Source organism: Pagrus pagrus (genome assembly GCF_965226575.1).
Source record: "Pagrus pagrus genome assembly, chromosome: 15".
Lineage (NCBI taxonomy): Eukaryota > Metazoa > Chordata > Actinopteri > Spariformes > Sparidae > Pagrus > Pagrus pagrus.
This window is the reverse complement of record NC_140199.1, coordinates 14096992-14121700: the sequence shown is the minus strand read 5'-3', so window position 1 is coordinate 14121700 and position 24709 is coordinate 14096992. Positions and strand designations below refer to the sequence as shown.

Genomic DNA, 24709 nt, shown 5'->3' with positions numbered 1-24709 from the left:
CGTCATCAGGGGGCGTGGTTGGAGCAGCCGCTCAGCTGTCAGATCCACAGACACACGCTGCCTGTCTGTGTGGTGGAGTTGACTGAGTCGGAGGAGAAGCGTCGATTTGTGTCAAGCAAATGTCAAGTTTCCAGAGAGAAAATGACGCTGCTAAAGCTCTGTTCAGGAGGCTTGAGGTTTTTTAAATGTCATAAAGTAGCTGATATAGTCAAAACCCTCCAGTAGTCAGTGAGTGACCCTTGTCTCCCCCTGTGTTTACACGCTTTGTTGTTGTCCCTGTTGTTCATCTGATTCATGTGAATTTTTCCCTCTTCCCTCGAGAACATTTTTTTTTAATTTTCTCTGTCAAGTGCCTTCATTGGTTTGTGCAACCTTGTGCTGCATACAGGTCGATCCCATGTCACAGTGCAATAGCTGACAGATGTATTATTTTGTAACTGAGCCAGCGTCAGGCTGCCAGTGCTGCTGAACACAGATCAGGGAGCAAGCCAAGCAATTACGGATTGATTTTTTTCCAGGAAAGTCATTAATGAAATGACCAGTATTAACATAAGAAAACAGCACCTTATATGCATGCACCCTGACTCTAATGGGCTGCACTCTTTGCTGCAGCTTCCTTTGCATTGCTGTCTGTTAAGCCCTACCTGATCCAGTTAGAGTGTTAACGAGAAAGATTAAGGACGTGGCTGTTTGGAGCAGGACAGCTTTTCTTTTACTTCTAGCAGCTACAGATCAAGCCCTCACAATGCCACACTCATTTCAAGAAAAACACTTTTACTGTCAGGTGTCACTAATGCTTTTTTAAGTGGTAGACAAGACAATGTATGCATAGTAGGCACTGTGATATAGTCTATGCATTGTAAAGGGCTGCAAGATGAAAAGAAAGAGAAAAAAAAAGAGGTTGGAAAAGTTTGCTGCCTGATTTTGTAGTTTTTCTTGTAAGATGAAGGGTCAGGCCTACCACATAGATCACATTACAAATTGATGTAACGACAAGAACACCCTAACAGTGAGTTCCTGCTTGGAAAATATAAATTAAATCCCATGTATTTATGTCTGCGCTCTGGATTCCGTCTTGGATCACCTTTAGTGCCCGTGTTACTGTATCAGCCACACACCCCACCCCTCCGCACTCAAAGATTACACATTTATTTCTCCTTCCAGTCCGCAGTTACTCCCATCGTGTCCGGGGAGTACAGTCACCACCGGGACAGAGTGACGATGGCATCCCGGGTTTCCTTCACCCAAGTCCGGCTGGAAGCGGAGATGGAGCGCTACCGGGCCGAGTGTCAGTGGGACAAGATGCCGGCGATCATCGACCAGATGAACGCTGCGCGGTTCCACGAGGACGGTGAGTGGCGGTGAACACCTGGAGGGTTTGGGAGTTGAGGTATCTCCTGTTGTTTCCTGCCTGTTTTTGCTGCACGCTGTAAAAAATGACCGGTGGAGGAAAAAAAAGTCGCAGGCTTCTGCAAACAGGTTGAATCTGGATGTTTCAATTCCACTTGTTTTAAAGGGACGTTTCAGGAAGTTGTTTCCAGATTAGTTTATGGGGAAATCCTTCATATCCATTCCTTTGCATGGTCAACTGATTAGTAAAATAAATATATATATGATATTATTTTTAAGGTGCACTATGTAGTTTTGGGGAAGAAATGTTAATCAGAAGAGAAATATTCTTCTCAAATAAACTCAAATAAACAAACTGTATTTGTTTTCATGACCTTAAAGGGCAACACAGTTTCATGCTGTTTTAATTTGTTTATATTTGGCGGACCCTGCCACCTCAAAACAGTGCTCTGGGGACCTTATTTTCCTCCGAGAACAGCTTGTTTACGAGTTTGTTTTATTACCTCATTTTTATTGTAAATATTAAAAAACTTGTTTTTTTTCTCCAAAACTCCATAGTGCACCTTTAAGTCTCTGAATCTGAAGCTTTTTGTCAAGGAGGGATCTTTTTTGCAGTGTATAGGTTGAACCATACACAAGTTGGACTTTGCTCTCTCAGCAAGAAAGAGTGAGTTACTACACTTAAAGGTTCCCTCAGCAAAGTTATTCCACAAATAATAAAAAATGATGAGCAGCTTTAATGTGTCCCAGCGGGTCAGACCAGGGGTCAGAGAGGAGTTGCCGGATGCCTCCAACAATAAAAGGTCACTCCCTGGAAGTTTAGAGTATACACAATGAAAGCGTGTGTACATGATCAAAGGAATTGTGTGACCCTCTATATTGTTAAGCCCTCTCACGCAGGATAGAGCTGCCATATCTCATGCAAAGCCAGATTTTCCACCGATCATTCCACACCATGTGCCCAAAGAAATGCAAACACACTTATCGTTCTGTGCCTCATAAAGCATTTCTCTGGTAGGTCACTAATGCACCTGCCTCCACCTCTCACCTCAGCAGAGTAAATATGGGTTCAGGTGACTCGTCTGCGTGTCCGCTGCATAAGTAGCTGATAGTGCGGAGCAGCAGTTTCTCCCCGCCTGCACATGCACTGAAGTGTTAAATCAATGTGGTATCACTGTGCGCATGCATGGGTCACATTAGCTGATCTGAAATTAGGTGCGCATGGGAGGCATGGTGCACCAGGAGTTTTAGATTAGAGACAGAGGAACTTCAGTGCAGGTAATGAGGAATTAAACTTTGCTGTAAAATCCACACTGCTGTTAAAGTGCAAAGAGCTGCCACCGGTTGTGTACTCTGCATTCGGAGGTCTCTTGTAGTTCAAGGTGTTTTTACTTTGACAAAGACTGGGTAGTCTAATTCTTTGTCAGTCAAAAGCTGATACTGTGCACCACTGTTCACTATTCCCACAGGGGGAAACCCAAATACAGTGGTGGCAAATACACCAAATCACAGCAGAAAATACAATTTAGTGTACTGGGGTCAGACGCTGAAGTATTGTGTTTCTCTGGGAATTTGGAGGGTTTTAACAATCAGGAAGGGGGATTACATTCTGCAGTTAAAATACTTTGTGGTTATTTTATCGACTGTTTCCACTATTTCCAACCTCAGTAAATAAAACTTAGGCTATTCTGTGTGTCCTGGAGGTCCAACAAATGTGTTGAGTGCATCTTCTTTCTCATAAATCATTTGCAATATGCTGCCCCCCCATTTGTTTTGAGTATGAATTCAAAGGTGGCCAATCCTTACATTTCATTTTGCACCTTCAAGTAAAGGTACTAAAGTATTAGAGTCAAAATATACATACTGTACAAAAAGTGAAATTACACATGAAGCTGAATGATCCATTGCAGATTTATGTATATTATATTACTGAATAATAATAATTATGTATTCATATGTGCATATTTTATTGCTACAGCTGGTAAAAGTAATGTTACATCATCCTTTTTATGTTCATTATATATTTGCATTATTGATCTGAATTAGTAGTTACTTATCAAAGTTATCAAGTAGATGTATTAGAGTAAAAAAAGGAAAATATTTGCATTTGAAATGTAGTGAATGCATATAAAGTAGCAGAAAATGGAAGTATGAGTACCTCCAGGGTACTTTAACCGTGGTTCAGCTGTGGTTTGTGTAAACTGGGAAGTTACTAACTGAAAAGGATGTGGACAAATAACGATGCTTCAAAACTTGACTCCTGGAAAACAGATGAGAGACGGAGAGAATCACAGATGAAACAATGTTTTAGAAAAATTAAGCTCAAGTTAAAATCAGTTCAGTAATCCTCTTGCACTGGAACAAGAATATGTTACTTTTGCAGTACTTAGTAACTTGTGTGAAATCATTAAATGGCTCTCGCTGTAGTTCTGGCCTGAGACACGTCCTGCTGTTTATGCCTCACCTTCCCCTCCCTGATAGCTTTAGCCTTGGCTGTGCTGATAAAGCTAACTGGCAAATACGTCGAGTGTATTGGGACATAAACACGGCTCACACAGTTGGCGTCAGAACACACACACGCCGAATGCCAAAGCTAAACAGGAAGACTTTAATCGAGTGTGTGTGTACAGAAAACCTCGACTACTGGACACCGAGGGCCAGGTCAGACCAGCGATGGTTTACTGTTTAAATAAACTTAAGTATCTTGATTCAGTGGAGGTAGACGTGCAGTGCTTATCATATGAGAACACTGTTAAATCTATTTAAAGGAAGTATGAGGGAAATGGAAACTGTAGCTTCTAAATAGACTTCAGGACTGTTGCATAGTTGAACTCCTCTCCCTGAGCTGGTGGGAAATGCTGTTTTTAATGGAATGACTGAGGTTTGCTTTGGCTACAGAAACAAATGACCTGCGACCCTGAGCCCAGACCTGCTCCAACAAACTCACTTCACTCTTGTGTTTTTGACTTTTCACTCCCGCCCCTTTTAGACGACTACGGGACACTGATGATGGCCGAGGCGCTGTTAGAGGAGTGCCTGCAGGAAAACATGGACCTGTTACGGAGCTCCACACCTTTGATCGACAAGACTCAGCCTAAACTGAGCCGGGCCAAAAGCCACCTCAACACCATCCTCAGCCGGGGCTATCTCACAGTCAGTATCATCTGGGTTCCTTCAGGTCAAGCTATAGCTGTAGAATCCTGTATGGCACAGATCACAGGAAGCTTTTGATACAAATCTCTTCATTTTGCTGCTTCAGTTATTGTCGTTTCCTCTTGTCCTACAGCCCAGGTATTTGAACGAGGCTCTGCTGATGATGGGCAAGGTGCACTATGTGCAGGGTCGCTACCGGGACGCCCAGGGAATGTGTGCCAGGGTGGGACTCGAGGAGCTGACCAGGGATGACCAGCCGACCTACCACCTCCGCCTGCTGGCTGAGGCTTTTGTCATTAAAGGTAGCTGACACCTCTGGAAATACTAAAAGGGAAATACAGAGACAGTTCACCTCTGAAATGTTGACGTTACATGGAGCCTTGACATCATATCCAGGAGATACTCTCACTAAATATGGGTAAAATAGAGTCTTTGCTTATGCCATGCAAATGCACCGCATAAACATGGGGTAGTGATTTCTATTACATGAGATCCCTTGGTAATACTAGTCCCACGTGAATAGGGCTATGGTTGTATTTTCATAGTCTTTTTCCATCATAACAAGTCAGACAGGGCACAAAACACGGGCACTGAGATGATCTCTTAGATTGTAAACAAACCACCAGATGAGCCAGACTTCTTTGGAAGAGGGAAGGAATGGGAACTGATTACTCCGACTAACTGTTTACAGATCGACCTCCCGGTGCCGTCTGACTCACAGTGGGGCTGCAACTAATTCACATTTTCATTATCTTTTAATCTGCTGATTTTTTTCATGATGAATCGATTAACCGATCAGCTATTAAAACTATGATTACATTTTCTAATTTTCCTGTAAAGCTGCTATAATCAGTATTTTTATGCTAAAGATGGATCACATGAGTACCCTATGATATTTACCATCCAGCTTTGCAGTTCCCCTCAGCTGTGGAGCTTCGTAGTATCTGTCGGCTCATTGTTTTTAGTTTAACTGCCTGCAGCCTTACTTGTGCAGTTTGACCGCTCTCATTAGTGTCGTCACAGAGGTGACTCAGGCAGCTGTTTTCACTTAGGACCTTTGATAAATGGACTGCACACTACCTGCTCAGCAGCCAACAGCAGAAGGACACAGGTAGAGACTACCTGGTGAATAAATATAGTGGAGCATTTAGCAGCTAAAGAGACAGACATTTCCCTCAGGAGTTGGTGGAAATCAAAAACAGAGCTAAATATCGAATTAATCACTTTTCAGAGTTTTTGGGCATCCACTGTATTGCTGCACATGTACAGCAGATCTCCTACCTATCAGCCTGGGCCTTAAGTGAGCTTAGGCAGCCCCGAGAAGCATAAAAACACCAGTGAGCAGCTCTCTGTACACATTTCCTTTGATGATCACATTCCTAATCCCTTTGTGAGAAGTTATTACAGCCCCTAAAATCACAATGACCTTGTACGGGGTTTTGAAGTGGAAGTGGAAGGGAGGTGGGCAGGCTGACGAAATCCAATCTGTGGAGATGAATGTGACACGGCTGGAGAACATCAGCTTGATCGGACAGATAATTATGTCAGTAAGCTTTTGGGAAGTTTTTTTTTTTTTTTTCGAGTCTTAACCTCAGCTTGTGGAGGACACTGGTGATGAGAAAGGTTTTCTCTTGAGCTTCCTCTACTGAAGTTCACCAAAGTAATAACATGTGAGTCAGTCCAAAGCGTTCGGTTTGGGTCCTCGAGTGAAAAATTAGGCAGTGTACCTAAAGTGTACTTATTAGCATTAAGTAGAATAAAATTAAAAAATGAAATTACAATTCAAGTCATTTTCTTCTGTACTTTCTGGCCATTTTGTGCATTTCAGGTCAGGTAACACTCAAATATTGAATAGATCTCCCTGTTCATGGGAAATGAGTTAATAAAATAAGAATTAAAACACATATTTTGTTCAAAATAGCATGATTTATGAGGATTAATAAGTTTAATGTTCCACCCTGTCACACCAATGTATTTCTGCATGAAAATATTCTAGGTTAGGTAACATCGCTGGGAGGACATGTATTAGCTGAGGGTGTAAAGAGTGTTTTAATTTCATTTTTTACAATTTTTTGGTACGTTTTTCGTTTAAAACCTTGTCTGTCAAGATTAATATATCCACTCCGTCACTCAGAACAAACAGTTTCTTTATGAAAATGTATTATAAATGTACAAAATGTGGGGTTTTTTTTTCATTTAGCTGCATGCTGAGTATGGTTTTAATGTTGACCACAGACAGAAGTCCCACCATATTAGTTTGAATCTTTTATAAAACATATTCTTCATGCTATGATTTTTGTTCAGTCATAACATCATCATCATCTGAGGTCCAACCTGAACAGAAAGGAGTAGATTCAGAGTAAAGCAACGACTCAAACCCCTCCAGGGAACAGCTTTATTGCCACTGGCAGATTCCTACACAGATGCTGTTTTAAAAACCCGATGATTGTGAGTCATATGTCAAGGAAGCATTTACTGTTACTCACAGTCACACACACGTACAAGCTGTCAGAAGTCCAAAGATGCCATTTTTTTAATAGCACATTCATTTGTGGTCACTTTAAAAATATGTGTTTTTTCCAGTCAGATACAGCCTTGAAGTATTTTGTCTGTTTTGACACATTAAATATCAGCGTTATTAAAGGTCACATCCACAGAACATTGCACTGTAATCTTGTTACACTCATAACCATCATCATTAGCCTCCCTGTTTCCTGATGCTCATACATGACCTCATGCTCGTGAAACTGAGGAGAATTAGATTTTGATTTCCTTTGATTATTTTGAAGCACAATACACGATATTCACAGTGGATTATTATGATTGACTCTCACATTTTTCATGAGAGAACAGACAGAGTCCCTTGGGGGGGTAGAATAGCTCCTTCCCATGGCTTCCTGTGTACACATTGCATATTATTATGAGAATGAAGTCAGATGTGAATATTTGGATGATGATGTCTTGTCCATCGGCAGCTGTCTGCTTATTTGATTAGGGCTGGCGTCTGGTTTTGAGGCTGCTGTCCGTCACAGGCCTCCTGCAGTCTAGAAATGTTCCTGCTCACTGCTTATTTGTACCAATAAGTCAGCTAACGGACGTCAGACCTGGCATCTGCTCACTTCTTCCTCTGTGTTCAGCGCTTCCATCTGAACAAGACTATATGAGGAAATGGGGATCAAAGACATTTAAAACAAATTAGGTTCTGTTTTTATAGCGCCATGAATACATGTTATTCATTTTAGATGCTTTAATCGACTACAGTTAGTTGAATCTTTTCCCCCTTTTTTGATATATTGTAAATTATACTGTACATATGATTTTCAGTATGTAATGTGTTCATTGCATTACCTGCCAGCTCTGTATTGGTAAACCATAATTCACCAACTAGTTTGGATGGTAGCATATAACGGTCAAGTCTCTACATATGGTGTCTCTGGTTGTGTTTCAGGTCTGTCTCTGGACCACCAGACAGTTTCTTCAGTGTCTCGTGTGCGTCTGTCAGAGAGAGAGGAGGAGAGTCTGTCCTGTTTCCTCAGGGCCTGTGACGCTGCTCTGTCCTACCTGCAGGAGCTTGACAAGGTGTGTTTGTGTATACGTGTAGAGTATGCATGATACGTGTGCAGGTTGTCATGAGTGAGTGTTTGTGTCACTAACACTGAAGGTAGAAATGTATTGTTGTATCGGTGTGTCTGCATGACTTAAGGACATTTTACCTTCAGAGGAAATTTTCAGTTTCTTTCCTTCCTCCAATTTACCCTTTTATTTTTTGTTATGATTGCTGTCGGCTGGTCTGCAGCCCCGTTTGTTTCAGTTTATTTTTCATTTCAGTTCTGTAACATTTTCTGACACAAATATTCTGTATTTAATCATTTTTAATCTTTCTGTATCTGTCAGTGGGTTAAAGTACATAAAAACTATTTCGAAGGTATTTTACTTATATTTCCATTTTCAACATTATATGCAGCTTCATATTTCTACTTCATTTACACCAGCTATAGCTGCTGGTTACTTTTCAGATTAAGATTCTACATACAATGTGGTCAGTTTCTGAAATATGATGCATTGACAAAGATTTAAAGCTACCTAAAGGTTTAAGCAGAGTAAAAATAAACTTGTCATGTATTTTCAGACAGTATCAACACCCCACACCAAGATAGCCAAAGCCAGTCTGCTTCCACCTGTGGACATCGAGCTGGGCTACTTTGTGCAGGCTGCATTACAGAGTGCTTACCTTTGTTTGCTGCAGAGGGGGTGAGTCTGCCAACCCTACATACACACCATCACAGACACACACACATTATTACCAACTGGAAATAATCTACCTGTGTTTTGTTCATCGCTGGTTATTCAGTGTGTTTAATGTCTGCAGTCTTTGCTCAGTCAGCCTCATCTGTAACGGAGGGAACGTTGGGCTCTCTTATCTCGTTCTGTTGTGGAAAGTGAGGAGGAGAAGAAATCACAGACGAGCTTTTGAGCGCCTCTCGGCCTCAGTGCGGCAGTGATGCATTTTTATTTTAGACCAGCAGGTGTCAGTGTTGCTCTAAATGTCACAAACACTCAGTTTCCAGTTTATTAGGTACACCTACCTAGAAGTAATGCAGTCCAATACAACAGCCCTGCAGTAAATGCTGCCTGCATGAAGGTTATAATGTTCAGTTTGTGTTCGAACTGTTTCAGAGGGGCGTTAATTCAATATAAGAAACACTAGCAACTGGGTGTACGGCTCTACTCATTACTGAACATTCCCATTTTGTTTATATGGCAAGCTGAGAACCTGGTTATGTGAAGCTGTTTGCAGTCAGGATATCAGTGGATTGTTCACAAAGTTCTCGTATCACTGTCAGCTTTTTTTCTGCTTGTTTATTTATTTTTTCAGTGTTACACCTTCACAACCTATACATCTCATTGATATACGCCTACTGTTTGTGTGTGTGTGTGTGTGTGTGTGTGTGTGTGTTTGTGTTAGTCATCTTGCGCAGGGTGCTCACCAGCTGCGTAGGGTGCTCAGGGTGGTGGAGTCACGAGGGTCTCAGAGCTTCAGAAAGGTGAGGTGTCACACACACAAATAGTTTTTCGTTTGCATTGCTGCTAGCTTCCAAGCATTTCATGTTTCTACAGTGTATCAGGGCACTCAAGCTATATGCTAACGCTTTAAATGAGTCAACCCAACAGGCACTTTAATAAAGCATGTTACATGTTAGAAACATCTACATGAAATATGACAAATAAATGAGACACTGCTTTTGACACTGAAGACTATTCTTCAAAGTACAGTTTTGCTCCTCATCACGTTCCTGCTGACATTATTATCACTTAATACGTACTCTCATCTACCCAGTATTTTTTTCTTCCTAGTCTGCAGCGAGGAAACTAGCAGAGGTGCTGCTGAGCTCGGTGAGTGAGGACAGCTACTGGCCCCCACTGGGCCCCCCACCCACCGCCTGGCTCCACAGAGAGGGAGCCGCCGCCTCCAAAGACGCCATCTACCCCACCGTTAAACCACCGCAACGCTACAGCACCGACTGGTTTGTATTGTTTGCTCCATTTCTATGTCACTCGACCTGTCTCGATACTCTGAACACTCCTATCTATTCTACCCGACTGTCAGCGAGCAGTTTATTTCCTCAAGTTCAACATTTAAGAAGGTTGTTGCCTCTTGTGATTCTTTTTTGCAACACTATTGTGCCCGAAGCAGTTATCTGAAGGTCTCCACTTCCTTTGTCAGAGTCTCACTTTCAGCCCATGTTTTGTCCAAGATACTGTCGTACCAACAACTGTAGCAGTTGGCAGTTATTCAACTCCCTTTGTCCACATGTCTTTTGTACTGAAGACCATGAGTCATTGTGAGGTAACAAACTAAAAGGCCGCCCACGTGGGAAGTCAGGTAACAGGCCTTCCTAGAGAGAGCTCATAGGCAGCCAGTTTCTGCTGGGTCATTGAGGGTGAGGAATCCCACAGCACGCCCAAAGTGTTTCACACACCTCTGCTCCTGTTATAAGTGCAGTCTAGAGCTCTGCTCGTATGAAGAAAAAGAAACTAATACTGCACTCCTGTAATACCTGTCATAATGTGATGAACAGGATTTTTCAATCAAAGTCCGACACACACGATTATGTTGCCTCCTAATTAATTAACTGTCTTAACATTTCATATTTAGGTTATTGCTAAGGTTGAGTGAGTACTTGACTGAAATGAGTGTTATCTGAGTAAAATAAATATTATAGCAAATGTTAAACCTGTATCAGTTATGAGGCTTAAGTTAAAAACTTCTGGTTAGTCCTCCCTTCTTCCATTCTGAGTAGGGATGCACATACAGATAATGTTGAACTCACCCATCCCTGGTTATTACAGCCAATGTATGCCCAAGCCGGAGCAAGTATGCTATGCTTGTTACTACGCTTGTGATGGACAACACATTGCAGGACTAAAACAATGCACCTTTTTAACCTTAGAAGTAGGTTGTCAGTTTAATTCTTGTAAATGCCCTCTGCTGAAACAGCCTGGGTTAAAATCTTAATGAAATAGGAGTAATTTGTGCTTAGCAACAGGGCTAATTAGCCTATTAGCCCTTTGATATAAATAATCAAAAGGGCCGGAATGAGGTTGTTAAAGTGCTGCGTTTGGCCCACGGTCTGCCGGTTGAAAAGGTCTGCTATAAATGATTAAACAAACTCTGAATATTCCACCGGCTTTTTACTTTTCTGCCTCTACAGGTGGTGATATGGTCAGCCGAACTGGGAAGACTCAAATCGCAAAGCTAAAACCAATTACCTTAATGACCCTTTAATCACCTGTGTGGTCCTGAGCAACTTTGAACACAGCTGCAGTTTAAAGCCCTCTTAGTTCTGGACTTGCTGAACCCCCTTTACACTGTGTCTTCTCACATGTTGAAACTGGAACGAGTAATGTGACATGAAATAACATAATATAACATTAAAGAACAAGACATTACAAGTAGGATATGATATAACGTGACATAACATGCTATAGCATTACAGCACAACAGTTTGACAGAGCATAACATGATACACATAATAGCATAACATGACATTGCGTGACTAAACACAACATAAGGTGACTTCATATTCACACGGGTTCAAAGTGCAGTGCACAGTCCTGACATGACAAACCGGTTATCTGCATCAACACACTGAACCGTATCAACATTTCGTTGCCTCGTTCCTGCGTTTCCCTCTTTGCAGGGATCCTGCGCTCGTTGCTCAGGCCCTGCGAGCCATACTTAGTCACCGCCACATGACTAATCCTGCCCACACTATCATAAGTGAAGATCTAAATCCATGTCTGAGATTAGAAGGAGAGTAAGAACAGGAGACTGCACCCTGAGGAATAGCTGCACTTCAGTATTGTTCTTGGCTTTTGTCATCAGTTACCTCTTTGGGAAAGGCCACGATGGTGTCTGGTAAATGTGTCCTCTAATGGGACACGGAGCCGACCGGAGAGGGAGGAGAGGCAAAGAAAGTGATGAATGAGAGGGGTGGGAGAGGTAGAGAGGGAAGAGATGAAGGAGTCAACGTGTTATTTTCTGTGTGTGTATGTGTGTGTGGGACATCTGAGATAGTGCTGTGTGGTGATACGCCCACGGTGGTCCGTGTTGTGTTACAGCACCACAATTGAGACAGAAACTGGACACTCCCAGCAATCTGCCTATCTACTTCTGGACAAACTGTGAGTGTGTGTGTGTGTGTGTGTGTGTGTGTGTGTGTGTGTGTGTGTGCGTGCGTGTGTGCGTGTGTGTGTATGTGTGTGTGTGAGAGAGGGATAGACTTCCTGTTATATGGTACTATTTCCTGTTTCCTGTGTCCTGGCAGTTGCTTCTGTCCCCAGGACGTTGTGGAGGAGGCTGTGTTGCTGCTGCTCATCACAGAGTCCATGGTGAGACACACGCACACATACACACACACACACACACACACACACACACACACACACACACACACACACACACACACACACACAGACACACACACACACAAGGATTAGACACTTCTTTTAACAGAGGACCCTCCTGCTGAGACCATCAGTCTCACCTTCTTTCCCTTCCTTAGTTGTCCTCTTCTTCCTCCTTCCTCTTTCCCTTCCTCACTCAGCATCTCTGTTCGTCCAGGCCAGCGGCGAGGCGGTGATCAGTCGTCTGCCAGACCAGGCCGAAGCTCGCCAGGCCAGCCTGCAGGATGCAACCTCTGTCTACGACCTGCTCACCATCGGCATGGCCAGGAGGGGGCAGTATGCCATGCTGTCTGAGGTGCGGTGACACACACAGTCACACACACACACAAACAGAGACACACACTCTATGCTGGAGGTTTGAGGGGGGGAGCAGAATAGTGAGAGATGAGATGTGTTAGTGAGAGCTTTGCCTTTGCCAAACTTTTTAATGAATGTCCTTATCACTTTGAGGAAGGGGATTATGTGTCTTTTTCTCTCACTGTCTCGCAGTCTTCCCCCATCTCACATCATCCCCCTCACGGTCTGTCTTTTTATACTTCTCCCTCCCTTTTCTCATTCACTCTTCATCTCGCTCCAAATCCTCCTACAGTTTCTCACTTTTTTTAAAAGCTCTGTTACCCCCCTGATGTGACCTCTACCCAGATGTGGGAAGCTGGGGAGGCGGAGGTTAGCAGGGTCGTCTCAAATTAGGTTTGTCCACCTGTCTGACTGATTCATAGATAGCATCAGTCATCTTATGAGGAGGACCACACACACACTCAAACACACTGAGGTAATTCCACCTCGACCAGAGGATCAGTTTGCTGAAATATGAGGCCAGTACGGGCCATTTATTAAAAATTAGATGTCAGTGAGTCAGTGCCATCCATCCCTGATGTGATGAATACAATTCACATTGATTGATTACAGACGTAGTGAAACATTAATCAATCCTGTCTGCAGCTAGTTCTGATTCCAATATCAAACTTCAGTTGGATGATACTCAGGTATGTATTAGACTATGTATGGCTGTTATGGAAAACAAATAAAATTAGCTAATTCATTTCACAAAAACTACTTGGTTAGGGTTAGGAATCATCACAAATATTGAAACACCATCTTGAACAGTAGTCTCTGGCTCAGCAACGCCACCCACGGTCCCCTCCCAACATGAAAGTCGGCTCCTTTAAATGTAACGTAAATGCGATATGACACGTATTGCTGAAATGTCAATATGGTACATTTGATGTACACATTTTACCATAGCAGTGGTCTGCAGAAATGTAAAATCCCAACATTTTATTCTGACATCTGGCCTGTCAAATCCTAAATCCTAAGAATAAAACTTGTATCCGATAAAAGTACATTGGACTTCTACTTTCAGAGGCATGTATGATTCTATATGTTAGATTATTGGATTAATATTACTGGGTCATTAATGTGTGAGTAGCTGGTGGAGGTAGAGACAGTTTTAGCTCTGCTCACAGCATGACAGTGTGAGTCAGTCGGTCCACCATTTTGGTCCAGACTTCTGGATGAATTCTCCATGAAATCTGGTAAAGATATTCAAGGTCCCTAATCAATGACTCACAAATTACTTTGGTGAGCTCTTGACTTTTAATCTAGCGCCACCCTGACATTGCAATTACTGCTGCTAAGTGAAATGTCTTGACAATCATTGGTGATCCAGTACCATCATCAAGTCAAACTGTCTATTCATTGAATTCTTGTTTATAAAAAGACATTCCCACCAGCATCAGCTGCAACAAGCAAACACTGAGATGTTGTGTGACCATTGTTTGAACATACAATCAAGCCATCCCGTTATGGTTCAGGAATAGTTCAGGAACAAAGGTTGTGACGATGTATGGACGCCACCTAGCCGTCAACTGGACGTCTTAGCAACATCGAAATATATTTCCATGGATTTTCGCTAAACTTTATGTACACAGTTTGCATTCAGCAGCTTTATACATCCTAAAACAGAAAATATTAAGTCAACTGAGTATACAGTTAATAAAGAAACATTGCCTCCCACAGGACTCAGACCCTGGTTTCCTTACAGAGCTGCTAGCTGTAGACTTTTCAACTACTTTATGTAGTAGTTCTTCACATATATTTTGTAATCTACATGTTTTATAAATGTTGTCATTGTGAAACGTTTGTTCTGTTCTTGTTGGTCTGTTCTGCACGTGCAGCATCTATCACATGTCCGTTCGTCCTGGGAGAGGGATCAGAGGGGATCCTCCTTCCTGGCTGAAAGGGTTCAGTGCATTATATTTCAAAACCCGAACCTGCAAAGTGTATATTAGCAGTAGAGCTATCAAGTGAATGTGGAACAAAAAGGTCTTTCCATCTAAAATGTAATGGAGCAGAAGCATTTTCCACTAAGTACAGAAGGTGAGAAAGGGTGCTGAGTTACCCCTGGCTGTTGGCAGTTTTCTGTTTCCTACATCCCGATGTGTCTGAACCCCAGTCCTAACTCTGCACATTAACCCCCTAACCAGAGGTTAAACTGGGATTTGGTATGTGTGGGGGCCTGATTTAGCAGGGTTAACAAGGGTCAGCACCATTACGTATGTTGCAGCAGCAGTTGCAGTTCCATAGTAGTAGACTTTACAAGTTTAGCTGTATTTTAATTGTTAATCAGCTTAGTTCAGTCATTACATCATTAAAGAAATACCCACAGTCTAGTCACTGATACAATTAGCTGCATGGCCCACACTCTTAGTTAATCAGATCACACACTGGTGGATATGTTGAGCTCTTTGCAGCAGGACATCTTTGTGCGCATGTTAAACGGTCAGCAGTCGTTCTCATAAGTGCACATTATTTAATCAGAATATTAGGCAGACCTTTTTCTTGGTTTAGCTCACTTCTGCATGACTGACAACATCTTACTGAGCGGCGCCGCACGCCATCCTCTGCTCATCCACACACACATCAATCACATTATTATGTAGTGAAAGAGCACTGAGTGGGTGGTGAGTGGTGACTGACAGTCATTTCAAGCTAGAAAAATGTAGTCAAGAAGAGTGGCCATTCAGTGTGGTGACTAATTGTAATGTTCCTGACTTTGTCTTCTGATGGCTCAGCGTTGGAACAGTTTGAGCACTCATTTTTTTATGCATTTCACATCTTTTTCTCTCTTGTTTTGGCTCAATCTAGGGTCACCTGGTCAGACTGTCTACCATCGACCTGTACCTACGCATCCAACTTGTATAAACTGTATCACTAATACATATTTGAATGTTTGCATTTCCTCGCAGTGTCTGGAACGAGCCATGAAGTTTGCATTCAACGAGTTCCACCTCTGGCACCAGCTGGGCCTGTCACTCATGGCGGCCGGGAAGGTGAGCTCATTTCTCCTTATATAACAGCAACGGCCCGTCACACACCACGCCACACCCAAAGGAGACATCCATCTTCTGCCATACCTCTGTCTTATACACTGCGTTGCTTCTGACTCACCCTCACGTCCAGACGTGCAACAAATAGCATTCACAGACAAGTGAGAAGCAGCTTGGTGGTGTTTTACTCCATATGGACAATTTAAAAAGTACACTAAAAGAGGAGACAGAACTTTATTAATATGTTTATAGGTCCTTTGTGGCAACCCTCACACCTAACTGCTACTTTAAATTATCGAAAAGCCATTGAATTTGCTGGCAGATAAATAAAAGTTTCATATCGTTGTAATGTAAAAAAAATGGACATTTTTGAAATCCTCAAAGGGAGCAGGAATAGCTTACAAATCTCTCATTCTCTCCTTCTACCTCTCTGTCCCTCAGTGTGTGTGTGCACCCATGTGTGTGACAGAAAAATTGATCTGGGTTGCAGGATAAAGTGACACTGCAGATCAATGGAGAGCTCTCGAAATAGGCTGCTCCCTAGAAGGAGAAGGGGCCGCCTCAGTGTCGTCAGATCCGCTTCTATTTAGGGCCGGTCGGGTGTGTGCATGTGTGTGTGGGCGCATGTGTGGGTGCATGTGCGCGTGCGTGTGGTCCATTAATGATTGGCCTACATGTATTAAGTGACTGTGTGTCTAAATGGGTCTGTTAGGGCTGTGTAAGGACAGTTGATGTGTGTTTGATACACTCGCTTGAAAGCGATCCATGTCATCTGTGGCTGCATGATAAGTGGCTGCTGCGTGCACATGAATCACAATTTGTCAGTGATGTGTGTGTGTCTGTGTTACAGGGAGTTGGTGCTGTGTCTGTATTTAAAGAGTGTGCCAGGATGAGACCACAGGATCCCTCATTGCCCCTATTGGCTGCTAAAGTCTGCATCGGCCAACTGCACTGGGTGAATACACACAAAACATTCACATGCACTTGTTTACACAATACACATACGCACATGCAGTTGACAGACATTGAGATTAAAATTATGACCTAAGACCTCATTTTTTATGCTATTTTTGCTCTTGCTGTGATGTTTTTGCTCCACATGTCCCAGAGATACTTGTTGCTGTGATACCTTTGAATTTTCTATGGATGAGTTTCTGTAGGTGGAGCTGTTTTCCATGTCTGTTCAGCCATGTGGTGGCTTTTGCTGCTCTTGCTAACTCCTTTATTTAGAGAGTAGATAGGGAGAGGCAGATGTTTACACCAAGATGAAAGGGGGTCCCTAAATGAATCTGACATCAGCACCTCTAAAAAGTAAAATCCTTTAAAGGAGACAAGTAAAAATCCCTCTGTCGTGTGCCTTTGGCCTTAAAGCAGTCGTTCCAAACCCGGTAATCAGGTTCTCCACAAGGAGACATCCCAGAAGAAAGGAGACAAAAGAGCAAAAGAATAAATCAGTTTAAGAAATGATCCTGTCCAGTTTAAGAATTACACTAGAAACACAAGAGAACCCGGGGCTCTGTTGCTGGGATGATTACTGCGATACAGTCAAGACAAAAACAGGACAAAAAATAGACAAGCCAAAACAGACATAACAAGACAAAATCAAATTATATGACAGTTCATTTTTCCAACTGTTACCTAACATTTGCTCATTTTTAGCCTTGCTGGCAGCTCTGTAATGGATGGCAATGTCTGTATCTGTCGGTTCATCTGTCACTCAGTCCACAGCCTTGTTCCAGACTGAAATCTCACGACAGATTTTGGAAAAAATTCCACTGAATTTAACACATTCAACTGTATTTAGAGCTAATTTACAAATGTCAGCACGCTAACATGCTCAACTTTAAGCGATGGCAACCATAGTACACATAAAACCTGCAAAACATCAGCATGTTATCATGTCATTGTGAGCATGTTAGCTTGTTGACGTTAGCATTCAGATCACACCATGTGAAGCCGCTTGCACAGCTGTATCTCTAATTCTGAAACTCCTTTCACACATGCAGGCAATCACTGAAGTGTCCAGGAAAAGTTCCTGCATGGGGGCGTGTGTGAATGGGAGTAGGGATCTATATTCAGGGAAAAATCTGCACCACCAATCTACCACCTCAAGACATTTCAGGCAACTGCCTGTATGGCTGTGTTGTGAATGAAAGCAGCAACGTTACAGCTACAAGCTAAAGGCTGTATAGGTTTACCTCTTTGGGCATGCTCCACTGAGACTCTATGAGACGAAAATCATTCATCAGTGGAACACACACCCTGTGATATGGGTCAAAAGCAGCCTTTGTCTTGTATTAAGAGGTCACAAGCAAAAAAGGGAGCAGACTTAGGTTCAAATTTCACAGGATTACAGACATAGGAGCAAGGATCTGTTCTCCAGCTGTATCTAATGAGATATCTCAAATCTGCAGTCAGTTTTGTAATCCATGCATGTGCATTTACATTTACTCAGACCTGCCCTCTGAGCTTCAGCGAACACTCGTAGGATGATAAGCTGAAAGGTGAAGTTGTGTCAGCTTTATGGAACATTTAGTGTGTGTACATAGAAAGTCATCACTACGACTCACTCACCGCTAATGTTTTGGGATTGACACCGGGGTCACTCTGGGAGATAAGAATCACCGTGATCTGGCCAGGAGGGAGAAAGTCACATCAACAGTGGTGTTTAGAGTGGAGGGAAGGAGAGAGAGAGAGAGAACGAGCGAGGGTGGGTTGGATAGAGAGAGAGAGAGAGAGAGAGAAAGGGGTCAGAGATTAGAAAAGAGGAGCTAACAGGGGCGAATGGAGAGAGCACATCTGTCAGTGGCTGGAGATCATGGCAGGCCGGAGACACTAAGGAGCTTACAGCCGTAATCACAATGGGACACTATGGCCATAGTGCAGTGGGGCATTACATAAATGGGCCACCATTATCCACCATCAGCCCCACTGGACAGTCTGGACTATTATCTAGTCGGCAGCTTTTTTTTCTTGCTAATTGCATCGGCCCACTAGCACACAGACCACACAAAACTTCACGATAATGTCTTCAGATTTTTTCAGGTTTGCATTACGCTCCTATAAATGGATCCTGGGCCGCATGAAACCCTCTCCGAACCCCCTGACGTCACTACTAACCGCACGATTGGCGATCTGAAAGCAAAGCCGCTTTTATAAATTCCTGAAGAGCAGTTTTGCAGATGCGAGGTTTTCACCCGGCAGCAGCGACATGTTCTTCTTTCACACCATTCAAGGCAGAGAGAGAAAAAAACCTAATCCTCCTAAGATGTGCAGGGACGAGCTGTGTGTTTAAATGACTGGCTATTGTGTGCAGGTTTTGAACTTGCAAGGACTGGATTCAGAGACACAGAGAGAGAGAGAGCACAGGAGGAGGATGAAGGGAGGAAGGAGTGGAGGAGGAGGGCGAGCGGGAGCGTGTCAGAGCTCGCTGTTGCGGTGGCGTGCTATCAAAGGCATTAACCCCCCCTACGCCCACCTACCCACCTGCCCGCCCGCCGGCAGCCATACCTCACACATAGTGACACACTTTTTCCTCTGCTCAGAGCACCTCGGCTCAGCTCAGCCGCACACCGCCTGCAGTCTACTGCTGCGCGTGTGGGCGAGCGTGTGTGTATGTGTGTGTGTGTGTCCTTCAGCAAACTCTGCGTTGTCCTTCAACTGAATCTACTCGGACTGTCCTCGCACTAAACTCACGCCAGGCCCAGCCATCAATAGTCCATCCCCTGCTGAGCCTCGGCCACATTTAGGTCTCAACGCTCCGAAGGTTTTCCTCTTATGTAGAAGAGGATGTTACAGGTCCTGCTTACAATCCTCCTTCAAGATTTGTTGTTATTGTTTTCGTGATCGAACTGGATTACCGTGAGCGTAATTTAGTAGCTCACTTGCCCATTGAAGTATAAACTAACATCCTTCAGAGGATAACTGAGTGTGTGTTTGTGTGCGTGTCCAGTTCGAGGAGGCAGAGGCTCTGTCGCAGAGTGTGGTGTCGATGGGGGAAGAAGCCGGAGAATTTCTACCCAGGGCCTACCTGGCTCTGGGACTCTGCTGCAGTCTACAGGCCTCAGAGGGTAAGGACACACGAACTAACCAGCAGACAAATACACTGAGAATATCCTCTCCTGGAGAACTGCAGCATCTTTCATTTGTTCAGATGCTTAAAACGAAAAGGGTTACCAAAGCTGATAGTTTTACATTTTGGGAATTAGATGAAGGTTAAAGAAAAAGATCCTACCGGAAACATCCAGACAGAGCTAGGCTAGCTGTCTCCTCCTGCTTCCACCTCCTTTGTGCTAAGCTAACTGTCTCCTGGCTTTATACTGTAGCTACATATATAACAAACAGAGAGTGACACATGACAGTAGTTATCTAACTATTGGCGAGAAAATGTTATTCCCAAAAATAATAAATAATAAAAATATTCCTTTGCATGGTTGTGGGTCATTTCGGAGGTTAATGACAAAGGCTCTTTTTGTCGTGTAGGTCCGAGAACTAGTTGTATACTTTTACTGCTAAAATACAGCAAAGCTAAAACTGTACCAAGTAAACTTTGGTTCTTTCTTCTTCTCTGCAGCCACTTTGAAAGCTGATCGTAACGAATTCAACAAAAAAGCACTACGAGCCTTGAGCAAGTGAGTTCTGGTTCCCCCATTCTCCCTCACACGTCCTTTCTGTTTACCAGTTTGCCTGCGAAGCTAAGATGTGTTTGTGTTTATTGCCAATTGTTGCCATGCTAACAAGCTAAACTAAGATGGTAACATCTTATCTAACATGTTAACAAGGCATAAGCATTTTGTTGCTTGTTAGTATACAGATGTTAGCATTTAGCTCAAAGCACGACATCTGTGCCCAAGTTCAGCCTCACAGAAGTATCCCACAGAGACCCAGGTTTTTGGAGTTTATGGCACATATGAAAACTTTACTCTCCTGCCATAAACACCTTTGCCAACACAACGTGAACCATGAGGGCCCTCTCTCTCTCCCCCACAGGGCTCACTCATTAGACCCCCAGGACGCACAGATTGCTATGTATCTGGCTCTGCAGCTGGCACTTGTACGCCAGGTATGAGCAAACAAATGGGAACAATATTACATATTTTGTCATTAATAATCGGAAAATATTGCAGATTGCAAGTTATACCGGAGAACGCTTGTGTGTCTGACAGGTATCAGCAGCCATAGAGCCTCTGCAGGCGGCTTTGTCTCTCCGTGGGGACGACTTACACTCCCTCCACCTGCTGACCCTGCTGCTCAGCGCCCAGAAACACCACCGTCATGCTCTGGACACCCTGGGCCTGGCCCTCAGCCAGCACCCCAGCAACTTCAAGTAAAGCCCACAATACCATCCCACTCACACAGGCTATAGAAAATGTTGTTGGAAGTGTTGGTGAATTGAGGATAAGGCACCAATCGAAAGCTGTGTTTTTAGACTTTGCACAGTGCGTGTGTGTGTCTAAGAGTAGCTTCAGTGTGGTGCAGTGTGGCCCTGTCCTTACACTAGTCCCCTCCGTAGGGATAGGGTGTCTCAGCTCCACTTTGTTGGAGGCCAAGCACACACACACACACACACACACACACACACACACACACACACACACACACACACACTTGACGCCTTATTTAGACGTGTCAGAGTAGAGGCCTGCATTGCGGTACCTATGCCCCTCATACACCCTTACCCTTTTAACACTGCAGCTCTGACCCGAGCCCCGGTGCTGCGTCACCATCAGAGCTCAGTCGTCCGTTACACACACCCACCTGTCTACTACACTAAATAGGTTAAAACAAAAAACTGACTTGGACGTTTATGCTCTAATCGTTTTGGGACAGGGAGGTATTCACTGATTTGCTCTGGGACTCTTTGAAAGGACACGCTGCAGGGATTGAACCTGTGACCTTTTGGTTATGGGCTGGCATCTCTAACCATGCGTCCACTATTTCACATTTCTATCTTTGTGTCATACCTCACCGAGGCTTACTATGCAGATACTTGTTATTTTACTAATTAAAATTGCAATAAGAATACTGCTTGAAATGAAATGGTTTAAGGCAAGTTAGCAGCAGTATAGCCCTGAAACTTTAAAGATTAAAGATGCACCCATGATCTCACAGGAGGATTCATTCATCCTGAACAAACTCATTAAAAACACATTCATTAGTCGCGGATGAAGCTCCATTGTATCCGAGTTGGATAACAGTAACAATCCAGGCCAGTTATTTCGCACTCACCATAATATGGAAGCATGTTGCATCATCTTTCTGATGTGTTTTCTCTATTTCAAAGCCCAGCAAAGCATTTCATAATACAGCCATTTGGGGTCAGTGTTGGCCTCCATGGTCCCAGCACAGACAGATGGGGTACATCCATGCATCAGGAGGGAGAGGAAGAGAGAGGAAATGCAGAAAAAACAAGAAAATTGATGAAACAACCAAGGGAAGGAAGAATGTAAGTGAGAGAGAGAGCCTGACAGGAGGAAGAAAACACAGAGACAGAGTGGGTGGATGCAGGGAAGATGATGGTTTTATAATTACACAAGCTTTACTGATCAGTACTGTATGTACAATTGGAAGGCGCAATCTGCGCTCGCTCTTTCTAGATGCACACACACACACACACACACACACACATCCTCACTGTAGATACTTGACTGTTTTGACCCATTTAAGAGCTCTTTTCCAGGCCCAGCCAATCACATCGTTCTCTGCGCCAGGAATCCCCATCGCCCCGGTAACCATGAGGTCATATGGGTAGAGCAGGCAGCATCAGTTGTTGTTCCCAAACTGTTGTTATGGAGCGAGAGAGAGACATTGAATCAGAGAGAGAGAGAGAGAGAGAGAGAGAGAGAGGGATCTATACACTGGTAGTTTACTGAATGGAAGAGCTGAATTAAAATTAATTCTTAGTGTCCATCAACTGTGTGATTGTCGATCTGTGTTTCTAATGATTATTTACAGGTTTGATGTTGTGCTGGTAAAGCATCTTTGAAGCGGAAGAGAGACATTAGAGTTCTGCACAGACCTGAGATGTTAGTCCCAGCCTGACCTGGCCCAATTCATTTGGGCCCAACTGGCCTGGGAGCAGCAGCTAATGACGTTTTTTCGTTCTTCAACCTCTGTCTCGGAGTTAGAGCACTGTATCATCAGCATCAATGTAACAAACAAGTCTAGTCTGCTGCTGATTGACTAACTACCTGTGAATATTACTGGAAACATTATACAGTGTATAATATAGAAACTTAATCACATCTAATAATACTTCCCACTGATGAATTGCTAGCTAAGTCAATCACAACAGTATGGTGGACAAAGTGGTATGAATACTACGAACTCCTGTAAAACACGTTCTTGACCTGGTTAGCGCACTTATTTTCATTTTTAGGCTATGTAGGGTTAATAACACCTAGGTTAGCCTACATGTAGCCTACAGCTAACAGATTTGATTGCTCTGTAATAGTCACTTTGTTGAGAAGGCTAAAGTTAACAGCAGTAGTAATGTTATGATTTCATGGGGAATCCGACCCAGTGACGGCCGTTAAGAGTCACAGACACGTTTTCTTATGGAGGTCACGTAGAGGCATCATTATTAAATTAGGACTAGTAAGTTACCTACCCAGCACCAAAAGCCAAACAGACAAAGTCAGCGAGTATATGGTGAACAAAGTGGAGAATTTAGCAGCTAAAGAGACAGATACATGCCACAGGAGTTGGCGGAGACCAAAACAGAGCTAAAAGAAGAGGAAATATTTGACTTACATTCATAATGTTAACAGAAACAAAACTATAAATCAGTGTGACTCTGCTGTATTTAGGTAAATAGTTGCCATATTACACATAGGCTATTAGCAATAATGCAGCTTTTATGAACCAAAACTAAAACACGACAATCTGAAAGATGACTGTAGTTCAAATAATTGTCAACATGCAGATGGAGAGGAATGTTCAAAGTGAGTAAAGTGACACAGTGATCAGAATGCACTGCAAACAGTTACAGTTATCGACAGTATTTTATCCTTAAACCCAAACTGTGCTGTGCACATGGAAACGAATCCAAACCCGCCAGGCTGAGGCCGAGTTGCACACCTCAGAGTCAGAGAGGAGAGAGAGAGTGAAAGGAGGTGTTTTCTCAGTAACAAGCTCATTGAATATCATTTGCTTTGAATGTGTGAGCGAGCATCAGAGATCAAAGCTCGTATCGTGCATGGTGCTTGGCATGCCGCGACAGTTGTGTGTGTGTGTACTTGTGTGTTGTGGGGGTGAGGGGATGTGGGTGTACGTGTGTACAAGATAGTAATCTGGCATGTTTGTGTGTGTGTGTGTGTGTGTGTGTGTGCATGCATGTGTGTGATTCTTGTTAGCCACTGCCTCTCTGCACCACAGCAAACTGTCAGCTCGCTGTAGCACACCGAATTCCTCCTTCCTCCTTCTCTCCCACATCCTCCATCCCCAGCTACTGTCTTCCTCTCTCTCCTTCTCCATCTCTTTCCCCTTTCTTTCTCACCATCTTTTTCTCCCCTTGCCTCTCATCTTTTTGATCTCTCCGTCTCCGTTGCTCCCTTTTCTTTGAAATTTTAATCACCCAGTAAACAGGCATGCATTTCAATGTGAAATGGGATTCTGCTACAGATTGAGAGAGCTGAGGCGAGAGAGGGAGAGAGGGGGAGGGTTGTGTGTGCATGTGTGTGTGTTTGTGTGTGCGTGTGAGAGAGAGAGAGAGAGAGAGGGGGGAGAGAGAGAGTGTTCGTGGTCTCGCAGTTTGTACTAAAGAGAATGATTAATCCCAGCCTTTGATTCTGCATTCATCTAACGGGATGTTGCAGCATGAGCAAGTGTGTTTGTGTGTGTGCATCTGTACAAGTGTGTGTATTCGCGTGCACATGCATGCCTGGCTTATGCTCTACTACACGAAGCAA

The 24709-nt window shown here is 43.4% G+C and overlaps 1 protein-coding gene across 1 annotated transcript in view; it reads left to right on the top strand.

Moving 5' to 3' along the window:
- Positions 1–1147: 1147 nt before the first annotated feature.
- ttc7a (tetratricopeptide repeat domain 7A) overlaps positions 1148–24709 on the top strand; it is a 48609-nt gene continuing 25047 nt past the window's right edge. The window contains exons 1-15 of the mRNA XM_084374743.1: positions 1148–1351; positions 4340–4503; positions 4637–4805; positions 7952–8082; positions 8633–8754; positions 9470–9548; positions 9859–10028; positions 12333–12396; positions 12629–12766; positions 15720–15803; positions 16651–16755; positions 19753–19870; positions 20374–20431; positions 20790–20862; positions 20966–21126. Coding sequence (XP_084230869.1) covers positions 1222–1351; positions 4340–4503; positions 4637–4805; positions 7952–8082; positions 8633–8754; positions 9470–9548; positions 9859–10028; positions 12333–12396; positions 12629–12766; positions 15720–15803; positions 16651–16755; positions 19753–19870; positions 20374–20431; positions 20790–20862; positions 20966–21126 — 1766 coding nt within the window. The 5' untranslated portion in view covers positions 1148–1221. The remainder of the gene's footprint in view (positions 1352–4339; positions 4504–4636; positions 4806–7951; positions 8083–8632; positions 8755–9469; positions 9549–9858; positions 10029–12332; positions 12397–12628; positions 12767–15719; positions 15804–16650; positions 16756–19752; positions 19871–20373; positions 20432–20789; positions 20863–20965; positions 21127–24709) is intronic.